The sequence below is a fragment of the Delphinus delphis genome, chromosome 19 (assembly GCF_949987515.2).
Source record: "Delphinus delphis chromosome 19, mDelDel1.2, whole genome shotgun sequence".
Taxonomy (NCBI): Eukaryota; Metazoa; Chordata; class Mammalia; order Artiodactyla; family Delphinidae; genus Delphinus; species Delphinus delphis.
Genome location: NC_082701.1, coordinates 50,095,011 through 50,112,307, shown reverse-complemented (window position 1 = coordinate 50,112,307; position 17,297 = coordinate 50,095,011). Strand labels below are relative to the sequence as shown.

General features: G+C 52.8%; 1 protein-coding gene across 13 annotated transcripts in view; it reads left to right on the top strand.

Annotated features, from left to right (window-relative positions):
• Positions 1-17,297, top strand: part of MINK1 (misshapen like kinase 1) — a 48,189-nt gene that overhangs the window by 23,443 nt on the left and 7,449 nt on the right. For 7 of the 13 annotated variants that reach the window (XM_059996809.1, XM_059996807.1, XM_059996811.1 and 4 more), the window contains exons 2-13: positions 7,881-7,946; positions 9,547-9,603; positions 9,695-9,820; positions 11,630-11,740; positions 12,164-12,254; positions 12,652-12,782; positions 13,076-13,130; positions 13,271-13,349; positions 13,603-13,778; positions 14,244-14,313; positions 14,675-14,885; positions 16,611-16,727. In XM_059996809.1, the coding sequence (XP_059852792.1) occupies positions 7,881-7,946; positions 9,547-9,603; positions 9,695-9,820; positions 11,630-11,740; positions 12,164-12,254; positions 12,652-12,782; positions 13,076-13,130; positions 13,271-13,349; positions 13,603-13,778; positions 14,244-14,313; positions 14,675-14,885; positions 16,611-16,727 (1,290 nt within the window). Of the gene's footprint in view, positions 1-7,880; positions 7,947-9,546; positions 9,604-9,694; positions 9,821-11,629; positions 11,741-12,163; positions 12,255-12,651; positions 12,783-13,075; positions 13,131-13,270; positions 13,350-13,602; positions 13,779-14,243; positions 14,314-14,674; positions 14,886-16,610; positions 16,728-17,197; positions 17,285-17,297 lie in introns of all 13 variants that reach the window. The other 6 variants (XM_059996808.1, XM_059996802.1, XM_059996806.1 and 3 more) reach the window with 1 other exon arrangement.

Here is a 17,297-nt window from a genome sequence, read left to right as displayed (position 1 = left end):
AGTCTCCCCGCCACTTCCCTCTCCCTCCATTCTGCTCACAAACAGCCTCTGATTTCCTTTACTGAGATAAGAATGGCCTCTGCAGCCCTGACTCTCTGGGTACCTATCTGGCATCTTCCCTCTGGGTTTTAGTTGGAATGGCTGAGAGGGAAATTTGCCCTCGTCCGTCTCTTCTCTTGGTCTTGGACTGGCTACCTTTAGACCAGGAGCCCATCTCTTGGACTCATGAGTTATGACTAGGGCTAGAAAGGGATCCAATGATTGAAAACATGGTCCCTTAGGCAACAGGAGCTTTGATCAGGGCAAAGCAGGCCTGGGAGTCAAATTTTGAGGTCAGACCTTGGCTCCATCACTTCCTGGCTGTGTGTAATCCTGGGCACGTCATTCAATTGCTCTAAACTTCCTTCCCTGTGAAATAAATATGCCAATGGCACCTACGTTAGAGTTTGCTATGAGATTATCCTTCTAAAGTGCTCAGCAGTACCAGGACCAAAGAAAATGCTCAAAAAGTGTTAGCTGTTTAATTATTAGAGGGATATGGGGAGGGTGGGCAATGAAAGACATCTGTGAGACAGAAAATGTGGGAGATCTCATGAGGTAGTCAAGATAAGGGCCACAGGGATGGGACAGGTAATAGCATTCATTGCTCAGAGGGTCCTGGGAAGGCTTTTAGACCCCAGCTTAAATATGTCATCCTTAGTAGAGACTTCCCCTGATTCCCCAGACTTGGTCAAGTTTGTTCTCTTAGCACCCTGTGCTTCTCCGTGGCACATGCGTGGTACCACAGTTATAATTAAAGGATTGTAGACTTGTTTAGTGTCTGCCTCCCCCATCAGAAGGGAAACACCCTTACGGCAGGGACTGCCCCATTTCCCTCATTGCTGTATTCCAGAGCCCAACACAACTCCTGGCACACAGTAAGGAAGTAATACACAGTCATCCGGTTGGCAGCTTTGTGGAGTGTGGACTTGAGCATTTAGAATCATAGAGTTAGAACTGGAAAGTTTTCTTGTTGAAAGGGAACCCAGAGAGGTTAAGTGACTTGCCCCCAGACACACAGCCTGTTAGCAGCAGAGCCAAGAACAGAAACCAGGTTGCCTAATTCTATATCATATACATGGTTATATTTTATCATTGTCTGTGTTTGTCTCAGGACTTTTTCCCATGTGTTATTAGACCAGAAGCACTTTGCGGGGCTCCCTTTCATGTTAGTAGGGTAGCTTTCTTAGAATGGGAATTGTCACTAATCAACAATAATTTATTGAGCATTATGAGAGGGGCTTTGGGATTATTATTTTTAATAACAGCTCTATCGATATATAATTCACATAGCACAAAATTCACCCTTTTAAAGTATTTTAAAGTGGTTTTTAGTGTATTCACAGACTTGCTATCACCACTGTCTAATTTCAGAACATTTTCATTTCATTTCAGCCCCAAATAAAACCCAGTACCCATTAGCAGTCACTACAATTCCTCCCTCCTCCCAGCCCCTGGAAACCACTAATCAATCTACTTTCTGTCTCTATGGATTTGCCTGTTATAGACATTTCACATAAATGGAGCCTTACAATATGTGGGTTTTTTTTTTTTTAACTGTCTTCTTTCATTTAGCGTAATGTTTTCAAGGTTCATCCATGCCATAGCATGTATCATTATTTCATACTTTTTTATTGCCTAATAATATTCCATTATTGGAATATCATGTTACTGGAATATCCATAAATGGATATATCACATCCATTCATCAGTTGATGGACATTGGATTGTTTCTACTTTTGGGCTGTGATGAATAAAGCTGCTGTGAACATATTATGTGCAGATTTTGGTGTGTTCATATGTTTTCAATGATCTTGGGTATCTACCTCGGAGTAGAATTGCTGGGTCATGTGATAACTCTCTGTTTTACATCTTGAGGAACTGCTAAACTGTTTTACAAAGTAACTACACAATTTTACATTCCCACCAGCCATGTATGAGGGTTCCAAGTTCTCCAGATCCTCGTCAGTGCTTGTTATTATCCATCATTTTGATTATAGCTACCTTTGTGGGTGTGACGTGGTGTCTTGTTGTGGTTTTGGTTCGCATTTCTTCAGTGACTCATGTAGAACATCTTTTCATGTGCTCATTGGCCACTGTATATCTTCTTGGAGAAATGTCTATTCAGATCCTTTGCCCATTTTTTTTTTTTTTTTTTTTTGCGTTATGCAGGCCTCTCACTGTTGTGGCCTCTCCCGTTGCGGAGCACAGGCTCCGGACGCGCAGGCTCAGGGGCCATGGCTCACGGGCCCAGCCGCTCCGCGGCATGTGGGATCTTCCCACACCGGGGCACGAACCCGTGTCCCCTGCATCGGCAGGCGGACTCTCAACCACTGCGCCACCAGGGAAGCCCTCTTTGCCCATTTTTAAGTTGGGTTATTTCTCTTTTTTATTGTTGAGTTATTTTATTCTTGAGTTTCTTTTAGTATTCTGGATACAAGTCCCTTATCAGATATGACTTTTATCTAGACACAAGTCCCTTATTGCTGATATATGATTTGCAAATGTTTTCTCCTATTCTGTGGGTTGTCTTTTCACTTTCTTGATGCTATTCTTTGAAACACAAAGGTTTTAGATTTTGATGAAGTCCAATTCACCTTTTTTTTTGTTGTTGTTACTTGTGCTTTTGGTGTCATATGTAAGAAACCATTCCCTGATCCAAGATTACGAAGATTTACTCCTGTGTTTTCTTTTGATTTTTTTTTTTTGTTGTTTTAGCTCTTACCTTTTTAGGTGATCCATTTTGGGTTAATTTTTTTGTGTATGGTATGAGATACGGGTCCAAATTCATTCTTTTAAATATGGATATCCAGTTGTCTCAGCACCATTTGTTGAAAAGACTATTGAATGGTGTTGGTACTCTTTTTTTTGTTGTTTAATAAATTTATTTATTTTTGGCTGCGTTGGGTCTTTGTTGCTGTGTGTGGGCTTTCTCTAGTTGCGGCAGGCATGGGCTACTCTTCGTTGCAGTGCAAAGGCTTCTCATTGCGGTGGCTTCTCTTGTTGTGGAGCATGGGCTCTAGGCGCGCGGGCTCAGTAGTTGAGGCTCGCGGGCTCTAGAGTGCAGGCTCAGTAGTTGTGGCGCACGGGCTTAGCTGCTTTGCGGCATGTGGGATCTTCCTGGACCAGGACTCAAACCCGTGTCCCCTGCACTGGCAGGCGGATTCTTAACCACTGCGCCACTAGGGAAGTCCCGGTCTTGGTACTCGTGTTGAAAGTCAATTGACCACAAATTTAAGAGTTTATTTTTGGATTCTCAATTCCAGTCCATTGATCTATATATGTCTATCATTATGCCAGTATCACTGTCTCTTTTTTTTTTTTTTACGCTGTCTTGATTTCTGTAGCTTTTTTTTTTTTTTTTTTTTTTTTTTGCAGTACGCGGGCCTCTCACTGTTGTGGCCTCTCCCGTTGTGGAGCACAGGCTCCAGACGCACAGGCTCAGCGGCCATGGCTCACAGACCCAGCCGCTCCGCGGCATGTGGGATCTTCCCGGACCGGGGCACAAACCCGTGTCCCCTGCATCGGCAGGCGGACTCTCAATCACTGCGCCACCAGGGAAGCCCAAAGATATCTTTCTTTTTTAATATTTATTTATTTATCTGGTTGCTCCAGGTCTTAGTTGCGGCAGGCAGGCTCCTTAGTTGTAGCATGCGAACTCTTAGTTGCAGCATACATGTGGGATCTAGTTCCCTGACCAGGGATCGAACCCAGGGCCCCTGCATTGGGACCTTGGAGTCTTATCCACTGTTCCACCAGGGAAGGCCGATTTCTGTAGCTTTATAGTAAGTTTTTAAGTTGAGAAGTGTGAGTCCTTTAACTTCATTCTTCCTTTTCAAGATTTCTTGTCTCTTTTGGATCCCTTGCATTTCCATATGATTTTTAGGATAAGCTTGTCAATTTCTGCGGGAAAAAAAAACAAAAACAGCTGGGATTTTGATAGAAGTGCACTGAATGTGTAGGTCTTAACAATACTGAGTCTTCTGATCCATAAATACGGGATAGCTTTCCATTTACTTAGGGCTTCTTTAATTTCTTTGAACAGTGTTTTATAGTTTTCAGTGTACATGTTTCATACTTCTTTGGTTCGGTTTATTCTTTCTGACGCTATTGTAAATAAATGGAATTGTTTTCTTAATTTCCTTTTTGGAAATTCATTCATTGTAGTATATAGAAATAGAATTGGTTTTCATATGTTGTTCTCGCATCCTGCAACCTTGCTGAACTCGTTGATCAGTCTAATGGATGGGATTAATATGTGAAATTGAAGTTGAAATTCATGGGTTGGATAGCTTGTGGTGGGCTAGAGTGGCTAGAGAAGATTTCTTGAAAAAAACGAAAAAACAATCAAACAAACAAAAACCTTGGGATATGGCTTGGCTGACAAGAGAGGTCATTTTTAGGGAGGGTCGGCCCCATGAACATAGGGAAAAGGGGCATGAGTTGAGTCAGTGCAGACGGAGCTGCCGCAGAGCTGTTGTAGGAGAGCTGTAGCACTCCAGCACGGTGACTCCACTCAGATCTCCGCTGCTCACCGACAGTCCTGTACCTTCCATTCACCTGTTATTAACTCCCTAAAGCAGCTCGGTCTCTCTGAATGGGTCCATTGACCCTCTGCCTTGGAATCACCCAGGGGATCTGTTAAACATACAGATTCCTGCTCCTCACGCCAGACCTACGGTGCTAACTCAGAATCTCTGGAGTAGGATCCTAGGATTCTTACATATCCTAAAGGGCCCTGTGTAGCATCTGTTCCAAGCTTTTCCACCTCATTCCTCAAGCCCCACACTCCTACTTAGCAGAAGATCTTCCCTCTGACATAATCATTTAAGTCAAGGTCATTGGGTATTCACGGAGCTTCCCCATCTTCCTTCCTCTTTGACCTCAACAGACCAGTGTCCCTTCACGTCTCATCTCTTCCTGTCCTTAACTGTCTGGGGCCTCATTTTCCTCACACAACTGAGAGGAAGCTGGACTGGGTAAAAAGTCTGCTCTGCAGTTTCAGGGGACAGAATTAAATTCAGAGTGGGAATCTCAGGCAGGGACCAGTGTCCCTTCACGTGTCATCTCTTCCTGTCCTTCTCTCTCCCTCCTTCATTAGTTACCCGCACCCTTGTCCCCATCCCTTTCCACCTCCCAGCAGCTGGCTGGACAAGAAGCAGGCTGCTGAGAACAAAGAGTCTGAGCGCCAAGGGAAGGAGCTGGAGAAGGCCTACAGTAGCATCACTACAGAGCTGTGCCTGTGTGCAGAGGCGACCAAGACCGCCTGGTGGCTTCCCAGGAGCAGAGCACCTCCCTCTGGGGGTGCCTCTTCTAGATCATCATCGAAGAGGGTGGCCAGGCACAAGGACAGGCAGATATTGGAAGGGCCCACATTTAAAGCCAGATCAATGGCATAAATCGTATTTGAACTGTGGTATTACTCATTTCTGGGCATTCTGAATCCTTGGGTATGTGCGTCAGGGAGAAATAGGCACTGTTGTATTTCATCATTGCTGTAATCCAGTGGAAGATACAGTTTACATACTAATACATACATACATACATATGCACACAGGTATATCATTTAAAAAATCAATTCGTCAGGCATCATCAGTCTCCTCTCTTTTTGTCGTCTTCCCTTCCATAAGCATAAGAGATCTTCCCTATTTTGCAAACCCTTGTGTCTGACCTGCTGCCTCCTCTGCTTTTCCCCCTTCCTCTCAAAGTCAGACTTCTCCAGAGAGGGTGCTGCACCCAGAGCCTTCACTTCCTCATCACCCTGCCTCCCCAGCCCCCGCTGTCTGCCTTCTGCTCTCACAGCTGCAGTTTCCACAGGGATGCCCAGTGGTTCCCCCAGTGCTAAGGCCAGTGGCATTTCTCTCAGTCCTCTTTGACCGCCTCCCCTCTGGTGTCTGTTCTGTTCGCCGGTGTGCAGCACGTGGCCCTTCCTCAGAGGCTGGCCTTGGCCCTTCTAGTCCTCTTTCCCTGTGCACTCACCCTGGACACCATGTCTCACACTCACAACTGTCCTCTAAATCTTTATCTCCAGACCCTTGTTTCTAGCTGCCTGTTAGACATTTACTTCTGTGCATCCCCTAACATCTCACACTCAACATCCAAACCCAAACTACTGTCCCTTAGCAGGGCTTGGCCTTCCCCACTCTTCAGTTCTTGTCACCACTCAGATACCACCTCTTCCAGGGAGCCTGCCTGAGATTTCCCACTCTGAATTTAATTCTGTCCCCAGAAACTGCAGAGCAGACTTTTTACCCAGTCCAGCTTCCTCTCAGTTGTGTGAGGAAGATGAGGCCCCAGACAGTTAAATACTTGCTCGGAGACACACAGCTCCGTTCCCGCTAGAAAGTCACTCTCCAGCGCTCTTGCCTCTACTCCAGACTTGAGTGCCGTCGATTGCTCTCATGGCGTGTAATCATAAACCGCAACATGTCCACGTTGGGGTGCTTGGCCTGTCTGTAAAATCATAAGGCCCTTGAGGGACCATCCATGGTTCTCATATACCATTGAGATCCCCACTGTGCCTAACTGAGGACTTGTGAGGCAGTCAGTGCACAATAAATATTTAATGGGTAAATGAAAGAAGGTGAAGTCACCTGACAGGTCTCCCCTGATTAGGGCCCAGCCCAGCGCAGGGCCGATATAGACACTCACTCAGGCAATATTTATCGGTTGGTTAATGATGGGGCAACTTCAAATACCCGGCTTAGGTGCTGGGACTCCCTTCCGTGAGCAGCGGGGGGCCATGCCCGTTCTGGGCAGAGGAGTAAGATCAGGAAAGTGCTGTTTCGGGCAGCAGCAGCAGAAGGCAGGATGGCGAGGCGGGCGCTCCGGGAAGGAGGAGTGAAGGGATGGGTCTGGGGTGGCACCTTCAGGAGTGGAGAGGAGGAGACAAATGGGCATCTTGAAGGGAGAAAGGACAGGGTGAGTGTGAGGTGGAGAAGGAAGGGAGGGAGAAGAAGATGCTGCAGAGGTGGACTTTGGTGAAGATTGTGCTGCTATTAAGAAGCAGAGGGCTCTCCCTGGTGGCGCAGTGGTTAAGAATCTGCCTGCCAATGCAGGGGACACGGGTTCGAGCCCTGGTCCGGGAAGATCCCACATGCCGTGGAGCAACTAAGCCCGTGCGCCACAACTGCTGAGCCCGGGTGCCTAGAGCCTGTACTCCACAACAAGAGAAGCCACAACACTGAGAAGCCCGTGCACCGCAAGGAAGAGTAGCCCCTGCTCACCGCACTAGAGAAAGCCCACGCACAGCAAGGAAGACCCAATGCAGCCGAAACTAACTAACTAACTAACTAAATAATAAAAACTAAAACGAAATAACTTGTGCCAGGCACCGTCTTAAGCATTTTATGGGCATCGCCTCGTTTGAAGTTGACCCCAGCCCAGAGGTGGGTACTCAGGTATCCCCGTGGTGCAGACAAGGCCACAGGCTCTCAGTTTGTCACCAAGTGTGGAAGCAGCCGCGTGTCTGGATAGCCAGAGGGGCTCTGACTTCCGTTTTCTCTCCCCTCCTTCTGACTTTTCCCCTCAGGTATCCCCGTGGTGCAGACAAGGCCACAGGCTCTCAGTTTGTCACCAAGTGTGGAAGCAGCCGCGTGTCTGGATAGCCAGAGGGGCTCTGACTTCCGTTTTCTCTCCCCTCCTTCTGACTTTTCCCCTAGAACATGAACTCTGGCCCAGCCCAGGAAGAGGGCACCTGGCCGCCAGGCCCCCCTGCAGCCCCACGTAGTCGTGTTCACCCTCGTCTCCTGGTTGAATAGCTCTTCCGTGTTTCTCGCTACATGGCCCTGTTCTGAGGTGCTGGCGCCTTACTCTTCCTCCCTCCCCTCCCCCCCCCCCAGGACCCTGCTGGAATCTTTGAGCTGGTGGAGGTGGTCGGCAATGGAACCTACGGGCAGGTGTACAAGGTGAGGCTGTGTGCAGCAGCGGGGCCCACCCCCATGGGCCTCCTCTGGAGCGGGCCCCAGCCTGGAGATTTGAGCGGGGCGGGGGGCCCTGGCAAAGGGCAGGGGAAGGCCAGAGAGGGAGGGAGAGGAGAGGGATAAACGTCATGAGGGAAGGAAGCAGCAAGAAGTGGGGTGTTTGGGCTGGGCTCTGAGGTTAGAACTAGTCCTGGGTGTGGCGGGAACAGTCTGGAGCTGGGTGGGGTATGGGACAGGGACACGGAGCAGGGGGAGGGGTCTGGGGACGTGTGTGTCGGAGCTCAGAGGTGCAGTTTTGGCTTCTCCTGAGACCACACGACTCAGGGTTGGTGGGACCTAGTGGGTAACCTGCAGAGGGGAAGCAGCTGTCTTGAGCTCCCCTGAGTGGCCTGCTGCAGGGCTGGAGCCCGCGCTCAGGCCCTCTGCTTTTGGGGCCGCTTCTCCCCCCACAGAAGTGGCATTTCCCTGACCACTGATTGTGGCTGTTAGCCTGGCCAGCCCAGCCCTTTCACGTGGTCTGACCACTGGTCACACTTGACTGGGGGGAGGCAGTTGCAGCAGAGAGATGCTCAAGGCAGGTGCTGCCCCAGAGCACATACCTGGCTGCCTTGTCTCCAGATACGATGCTCGGTCTTTTCACAAGTCTCCTCTGCATCTCAGGGGCCTGCGATTCCTGGGTCACTGGGACCACCTGCCTGTCTCTTACCCTTCTTCCCTGTAAGCTTTGGGATGCAGGCGCCCCCCCATCCCCCCATCTCTTGCCTAGTTGTTGCCATGGAAATAGCAGCTCTGTGTTCTACTGCTTCTCTGGGCTTGGGGTCGTGAAAGACTGCTGAGGATAAAAATAATCCATGGCTGGCAATACCCCGACCCCACTCTTTCCCAGGAAGCCTTGGACTTTCATACCCAAGCCTGAGATGGCTCCTGCTAGGAATTTCGGAAGGATGGGGGGCGGTGGGGGGGTGGTGGCAGGGACACACTCTAGAAGAAGTCTCTTCCCATTAGCACCGGTGATGGCATTGACATGTCAGTCAGCCCTTCTGTGTTCCTCCGAGTTCCCTAAAATCTCAGCTCTATTCTTTCCTGTGGACAATAATAAAAAGCCTTGTGGGGGTGGTGATTCTGGGAAAGGCCTCCTGACCAGAGGGGATGGATCAGGAAAGCACCCAGGCAGTTTGTCTTGCATAGAAGATGCTAGAGAGGCAGAGCCCTCCCAGCCTCGTCCCCCAGCTCCCTCCAGCTCCGTCTGAGGATGGACAGGTATCTTTTACTCCCCATTCTAACTTTCAAACTGGGACGTCTAAGCCAGAGTGCCTGGAGCAGAGCCCAAGGGTCTCTCACTCATCCCTCTTCAGCATTTCAGGGGAGGAGACCCTTCATCTTTATCCAGCGTAGCACGTGGAATCCAGCCTCGGTGGTTTTCCTGTAGCCCTCTGTCTATGACCAACCCATAAACTGAGGTGTCTAGCCACCATGAGGGGCACTTTGTAAGACAGAAGACAGCCAAAAGTTGTGGCCTCTCCCATATTAAGCCCTTCCTGAGCATAGACCCTGATCCCTCCATGCCTGGCTCTCTGTCCTGCAGGGTCGGCATGTCAAGACCGGGCAGCTGGCTGCCATCAAGGTCATGGATGTCACGGAGGTAGGGAGCTGTGTGGGGCAGAGGGAGGGTCAGAGCATTGAGAAGGGGGCTGGGAGGGACTCTCAGGGCTCACCTCCCCGGATTCACCTAGGATGAGGAGGAAGAGATCAAGCAGGAGATCAACATGTTGAAAAAATACTCTCACCACCGCAACATCGCCACCTACTACGGGGCCTTCATCAAGAAGAGCCCCCCTGGGAACGACGACCAGCTCTGGGTGAGACGCGCCCCTGGCCTGCCCACCTGCCCCTCCCCCAGTTAGTCCATCCATTCTCCCGCCTTTGTGCACAGCTCCTGGGAAAGCAACACATCAAAATATTTGTGGGTGTTGGCAAGACCCGAACCCCTCCTGGCAGTGCACAAAACTGTGGACGATTACTCAGCCACAGCTTGCTGTAGCTCTTTTAGGCCTCCCCCAGATTCTCTCCTGGCCAAGAACATTCCTAAGAGTCGTCGCCCTCCCTAGCCTGGGCACTGGTGCCAGCTGATTCCCCAGCCTCACCCTTTCTGGTGCTCAGCCCAGCACAGAGGAGAGGGCAGAAGGGAGCATAGCCATGGCTGGGGGGGCTGGAGCTCATGCCAGGTCCCCCCTCCCAGCAGTTGCCAGACAAGTACTTGTTGAGCACCCTCTATGTACCCTGCACAGATCGTCATGAGTCGTGGTCCCTGCCTCCAAGGCACTTAGTCTTTTTTTGGGAGACAGACACACACACACACACAGAGAAAGGTGAGTAACACGTCAGGTAGTGTGTAGTGGGTGGTCATTGAGGGCTAGAAGCTGAGCGCTAGTGACCAGGTGCCCCGCTGTGGACCTGATGGACACCATCCTCCCCTCCTCCCCCTGTGCTCTGCTGTGGGAGTTGGAGGCCCCAGATGCGGGCCGTATGCAAATTACCTCTAGTGTGCACACAAATGTATGTATCCCAGCCAACATTTTTTTTTTTGCGTTAGATGCGGCTTTTAGAAAATGTACAGTGAAAACATTTGGACAGGCATACTGATCCCCTGGGACTTTTTTGGCCGCTGCCTCTGGGTCCCTAGAGGAGACCAGCCGGGAGCTCTTCTCATCTCCCTGCCTCGGCCCTGCCTGTTTGCATAGTTTCTGCCGAAGTCTCCCAGGTTCCCTCCTGCAGTTCTTTGGTAGCCCCGTGCACTGTTTTGTCTCTAGCAGACCTGGGGACTTCTGACTCTTAGCCCCTTTCTTCTTTCTCGGTCAGGAATTGGCCAACTTTTTCTGTGAAGGGCCAGCTAGTAAATATCTGGGGCTCTGTGGGTCATAAAGTTTCTAACAACTATTCACCTCAGCCATAGATAACGCATACATGGGAATAGGAGTGTCACTGGATCCCCAAAGATCTTTATGTAAGACACTAAGGTTTGAATTTCATCCGAGTCTTCCTTTGATATTTTTAAAAATTAAAAAAATTTTTCTGGCCGTGGCATGTGGGATCTTAGTTCCCTGACCAGGGATCAAACTCGCGCCCCCTGCAGTAGAAGCATGGAATGTTAACCACTGGACCACCAGGGAAGTCCCGTTTCTTTGATTTTTTTATTCCAACCATTTAAAAATGTAAAAACCACGCTTAGCTTCCTGGCCGTAGACTGCCGACCCCTGCTCCAGAGGAGGGGTTCTTAGCCGACCCCTGCTCCAGAGGAGGGGTTCTTAACCGTTTGGGGTTTACGGATCCCAGTGAGGATCTGATGGAAGCTTCGGACCCTTCCCCAGGGAAAATGCACAAACCCACATCATTTTGTCTACAATTTTAGGGATTCCTTGGGCTCCTACTCAGGACCCAGACCATCTCCCTCAGCCCGCCCACCTTGCCTTTCCCAGATGTGTCCCCTTCCCCTTTCTTCCCTGATCTCAGCAAGTTCTGTAGCCTTTATGAGGGGTCTCACGGCCCCTGCTCTCCAGCTCATACCAGTTCTGGCCCCAAGGACTCCAGTCCTCCTCCAGGGGCCTGGCAGGGGAAGGAGGCCTTGCCTGACAGATGCTTTTCCTTCCGGTGCCTCCCTGGGACCATAGCTGGTGATGGAGTTCTGTGGTGCTGGTTCTGTGACAGACCTGGTGAAGAACACGAAAGGGAACGCCCTGAAGGAGGACTGTATCGCCTACATCTGCAGGGAGATTCTCCGGGTGAGTGCCAGGGCCCTCCCCGCCTCCTCCTCCTGGGCCAGCCCCTGTGGAGCGTCTCCCTGGACGTGGACCCTCCCCGCACGCACGGGGAAGGAGATGGAACTGTGCCCTCTTGAAGGAGCAGAGGGCCTGATGCCGGTGGGGGTGGAGGCTGAGTGCCAACCTTAGAGAACACTCAGAGGAAATGGGCGCCTCTGTTTCCCAGCACCGCCCCTTCTCCACCTGCAACCTGGCAGCTGGATTCTCCAGAGCCACCACTCTGAGGAAGCTCCCCGCAAAGTTCAGCCTGTACTTGGGCCCCTGGGTGGAGAGGGGCAGCTCCCTCAGCCCAGCCCAGCCCAGCCCAGACTGATGCCTCCCCCTCCCCTCGGCTCACATCCTTGTCCTCTAACACCAAGGCTCCTTCCCCCTCTCCTGCCCCAGGGTCTGGCCCATCTCCACGCCCACAAGGTGATCCACCGAGACATCAAGGGGCAGAATGTGCTACTGACAGAGAATGCCGAGGTCAAGCTAGGTACGCCGACGCCCTCTGACCTCCAGCACGGAATGGGCCCCATTATTCACTCCCTCCGGTGGCCCAAGTCCAACTACCCATGGGCTGGGAGGTTTGCTCCTCTCCTTCTGCTGAAAATCACCCGAGAACTTGTTTTTCCTGCTCCCTGTTAGGTCCCAGGTGCTGTGCAGGCCCCTCTGGGGAGATGGGATTGTTTGGCTCCTTCCGCCTGGAATGCTGTCCCTTGGTCCTTTCACCTTGGTTTTTCCCCCAGACGCAGGAAGACTAAGTCAGGGTCTTTGGGATGTTGATGGGGTGAAGAGATGGCCGGGAGTGGCCAGGTAGGACTCGCGGACGCCAGCACAGACGAGGGAGCAGACGTGGTGCTCCATCACAGCCTCTCCCTCTGTCCTCCCAGTGGATTTCGGGGTGAGCGCGCAGCTGGACCGCACCGTGGGCAGGCGGAACACTTTCATCGGGACCCCCTACTGGATGGCCCCCGAGGTCATCGCTTGCGATGAGAACCCTGATGCCACCTACGATTACAGGGTACGGAGCAGAGAGTAGGCGCGTGCAGGCAGCCAAGGGCAGGAAGGAGGTGTGGGGGCAGTGGGTGGATTGAAAACTAGGGGGAGCTTGAGCAGGTTGGGGAGCAAAATGACGACCTAGGGTCGTGTTAGCAGTGAGAGGTCGAGGAACGTTTTGTGGTCAGGAAAGTACGGATGGGAAGGTTGGGGGAGTTGGAGGACAGCGCAGGTTGGAGCACAGGGGCCTCACGAAGGGCGTGGACCAGGAAGAGTGGTCAGGAACGTTCACCTGTCCCTCTTCTCTTGCCTCCACAGAGTGACATTTGGTCTTTAGGAATCACAGCCATCGAGATGGCAGAGGGAGCCCCCCGTAAGTGCGGAGCCTGGGAGAGAAGGGAGGGCCCAGAAAGAGCTATAGGGAGGAGGTGGGTCGCGGGAGGCCTGTGGCGAGGAGGACTGCAGGCTTTTGGCCGGGCGGGAGGGGCTGATTGCGTCTCTTCCGTGCGCCAGCTCTGTGTGACATGCACCCCATGCGAGCCCTCTTCCTCATCCCCCGGAACCCGCCACCCAGGCTCAAGTCCAAGAAATGGTAGGTCTCTGCGGGGTTGGCGTCTAGGAAGGAGGCCCTCGGACAAGGCCTCCACCTCACCCCCTGCACCCAGGTGTGGGTCTGCACCAGAGAAGAGGGGGCGGGCGGGGGCGGCACTGCAGCTGGGGAGCCAGGAGCCTGGTGTTGGGATACGGGGGAGACAGGAGGGGAGTCAGGGTGGATTCCCCCCTTCCTCCTGGAATCACCCCCCTTCCGAGGGGGCCCTCCCAGTGTGAGCCACCATCGTTTCCAGGTCTAAGAAGTTCATCGACTTCATTGACACGTGTCTCATCAAGACTTACCTGAGCCGCCCACCGACGGAGCAGCTGCTCAAGTTCCCGTTCATCCGCGACCAGCCCACCGAGCGGCAGGTCCGCATCCAACTCAAGGACCACATCGACCGATCCCGGAAGAAACGAGGCGAGAAAGGTCAGTGGGCAGAGGGAGGTGGCGGGTCTGGGACACACACAGCCCCTGCTCCTCTTCACCAGCCCTGGCTCCTCCTGGCTCCCCTTCAGGCCCCCTTCCAGCCCCAGCTCTCCCTGTCCAAAGAGATCTCCTTTCCCAAACTTCCAACCCCAGAGGGCTTTTTCCTCTGTCACCACCTGATTTAAGTCCGCCTTCCACAGGAGGGCTCATGCTGAGCACGTGCATGTGTGAGTGCGTGTGCACCTCCCACCACATCCCGCCCACGGTGGGGTCTAATCCCGCATCTGTGTCCAGGCCCAAACCTGCGACCCACCATCACCCCGTTACTCCAAGGAGGCGGGTGGGGACCCAGGAGCGTGGCCATCCAGACAGACCTTATTGGTTATCCCCATCTAAGGTTTCCCTAGCCCAGGGTGGGGTCTGGGGCACTGGGTGAAGAAACAGCAGTGATCTCCCCCCCTGCAGAGGAGACAGAATATGAGTACAGTGGCAGCGAAGAGGAAGACGACAGCCATGGAGAGGAAGGAGAGCCAAGGTGGGCTTGGCAGGCGGAGGTTGGGGACCGTCGCTTACCGTCTGCGGGGGCAACAGTGGTCCTTGGCTTGGGGACTCAGTCTGGGGGTGGTGGGCACAGACAGGTAGACCCATAAGATGGAATCCCTGGGTGCTAGATGGAATGGAACGAACGAATGAGCAAGAGGTGTGCGAGGGGGATTCAGGGCTGCAGGCTGGGATGTTAAAGGAATCAGGGCCTGAAAGGGGGCAGAGGGAGGGCAGGTCACCCGGGAGTGGCCAGAGGCAGACCGTCTGGCCTGGTCGGGTGAAGCGCCCATTTAGGGCTCCCAGGGATGAGGGTGGGTTCTGACCCCGATCCTCCGTGTGCGGTCCTGACCCAGCTCCATCATGAATGTGCCGGGGGAGTCGACCCTCCGCCGGGAATTCCTCCGGCTCCAGCAGGAGAACAAGAGCAACTCTGAGGCTTTAAAGCAGCAGCAGCAGCTGCAGCAGCAGCAACAGCGAGACCCAGAGGCGCACATCAAGCACCTGCTGCACCAGCGGCAGCGACGCATAGAGGAGCAGAAGGAAGAGCGGCGGCGGGTTGAGGAGGTGGGGTGGGGGCGTTGAGGGGGCGGGGCACTCGAGGGGCGGAGGGTGTTGAGGGGGCGGGGCACTTGAGGGGCGGAGGGTGTTGAGGGGGCGGGGCACTTGAGGGGCGGAGGGTGTTGAGGGGGCGGGGTCCTCCCGGAAGGGCCTCCTGACCAGGTTACTGGTCCTACCCCTGGTCCCCCTAGGACAGCAGGGAAAAGAGGGCGTGAGTGGGGCCTTCCCAGCCTCTTGCTCTCAGATTTGTATAGGAGGGCTCTGTCCTCTGTTAGGCGTACCCGCCAGCCCTACGTAGGTGGTTGTGCCATCAGCGTCCCTTCAGAGCAGAGATTTTTCTGAAAAGCCACACTGTCCCCGCTCCTTGTTTCTGCACGTAAACCTCCAGTCCGGGTTTGTCTGCTCCTTTACCTTCAGTCCCGGGGAGCTGGGGGTCTGTGTACTAACACTTCAGTGCCCTGGGCATCGGTCTCTCCAGCAGCTGCTCCCTTTGAACATGAAGAAGATCCTTCTAAAGACCCTCCTTTTACCTTTGGTTGTTTGGGCTTACATTTGCTCTGTACAGGCTTGTCAATCGCACTCATTGGAGGTGGGTGGGAGAAATTCATTTTAATTTATAGGGAATCTTATTTATTTATTTTTGAGAATCTCATTTTTAAATAGGGGCAGTTTTTTAAATCACCAACTTAAAAAATAAATACTTTGTATCTGATGCATATATATTTAAATGTATTTATTTTGGAGGGGTCATGGTGGGGGAAGAGGAGGTGTATAGATTGGTTAAAATTTTGCCTTAAATGATGGGTTTTTTGTTGAAACAATTACATGATTCCAAAGTTCATGCAGAGCTGAACTTAATTTAAAAGTTCTCTAAGCAATAGGAGATAGATGGAAGCAGCCGCACTGCCCATGTACTACTCCCCAAAGTGGGCCCCTATCTTTGTTGACCAAAAGAATGATTTGCAGGAAAACCTAGTAAAAATTCTTCTTAATAAATACTGTATTCAGGTAGCAGAGTAACCAAAAATTGTGTCTACCAAGGTGTTTCCTGAAGCAGGCCTGCTGGATCCTTAGAGCTTGTGCTCTTTCTTTCTTTCTTTCCCTTTCCTTCCCTTTCTTTCTTTCTTTCTTTTTTTTTTTAAGCAGAAAGATTGTGAAAGTTATTAAGTGAATGTGACCTGGGCTAGTAGTGATGCAGCCCAGGTCACATTCACTTAAGGTTGCCGGCCAGGTCCCGAAGTTGCTTCTCTGTGCATGGGCCCCTGGTGCCCTCTGGTGGCTGAGGGCTAGCACTACGGCCCACTCCCTTTGGGCTTTTGGGCCGAGATTTGAGAGGCCAGGAGTGGGGCTGGGGGGCGGGGAGGTTGTTGTTGACTTTAGGTTCTGTTTGTTTGGTGGAGGAGTGGATAGCAGACAGTTTTATGCAGTTCGGCCCGCCCAAGGGCAGTAGGCGACCTCTCAGCGGCTGTAGTCTGAAGCTCACAGCCACCTTAGACAGAAGTTTCTCGCAAGGCAAGCCCCCCGTGGGCGCTTACGTGAGGGTAGATAGGTTTGTAGAAACAAGTTGAAGCCACGCTCTCTCACCTCCATCCCCAGTGAGATGGAGACCAGCCCGCACTGTCCAGTAGGGATCCGCTTTCCAGAAGTGGGCCGGGGTGGGTCCGCCTTCTGGGGCTGTGCTGTCCCCGTGTCTGGTGCAGCCCTTAAGGCCACACGGCTCTACCCCCACAGCAACAGCGGCGGGAGCGGGAGCAGCGGAAGCTGCAGGAGAAGGAGCAGCAGCGGCGGCGCGAGGACATGCAGGCCCTGCGGCGGGAGGAGGAGAGGCGGCAGGCTGAGCGGGAGCAGGTACAGCGCGCCCAGCGCACGCCCCCAGCGCACACCGGACACCCCCCCCCCCCGCCCCCGCTCCCGCTGCCTGCCTCCCCTGCTCCCCAGCCCCCTTCCCCTTCTCCCCCTACCCCGAGATTCCTCCTATCTTTTCCAGCTTCACTCTTTCTCTCTGTTCTCTCCCACCCTTCAACCCCCCACCCTGGCTCCCTGCCCTCCTCCTGTCTCTGTGCCTTCATTCCCATCTCTTTGCCCCACCCCTGCCCCCTGGCCCCTGCACCTTCCCTCGTGGGGCCTGCACCCCGGCTTCCTCCTCATTCCCTGCTCTCTGCGGGGCTCATCCCACCCCCAACCCGGCCTCTCTATTACTCTACCGCCTCCTCATCCTCACCCCACTGACCCTGTCCGCCCACTCCTCCGCTGCCGCCGCCGCCCCCCTCTGCCTCTCCCTCTTTCCCTGCCCTTTGCCCCCCACCCCGCCCCCCCAGGAGTATATCCGTCACAGGCTAGAGGAGGAGCAGCGACAGCTCGAGATCCTTCAGCAACAGCTGCTCCAGGAACAGGCCCTACTGCTGGTAACGGGGTCCC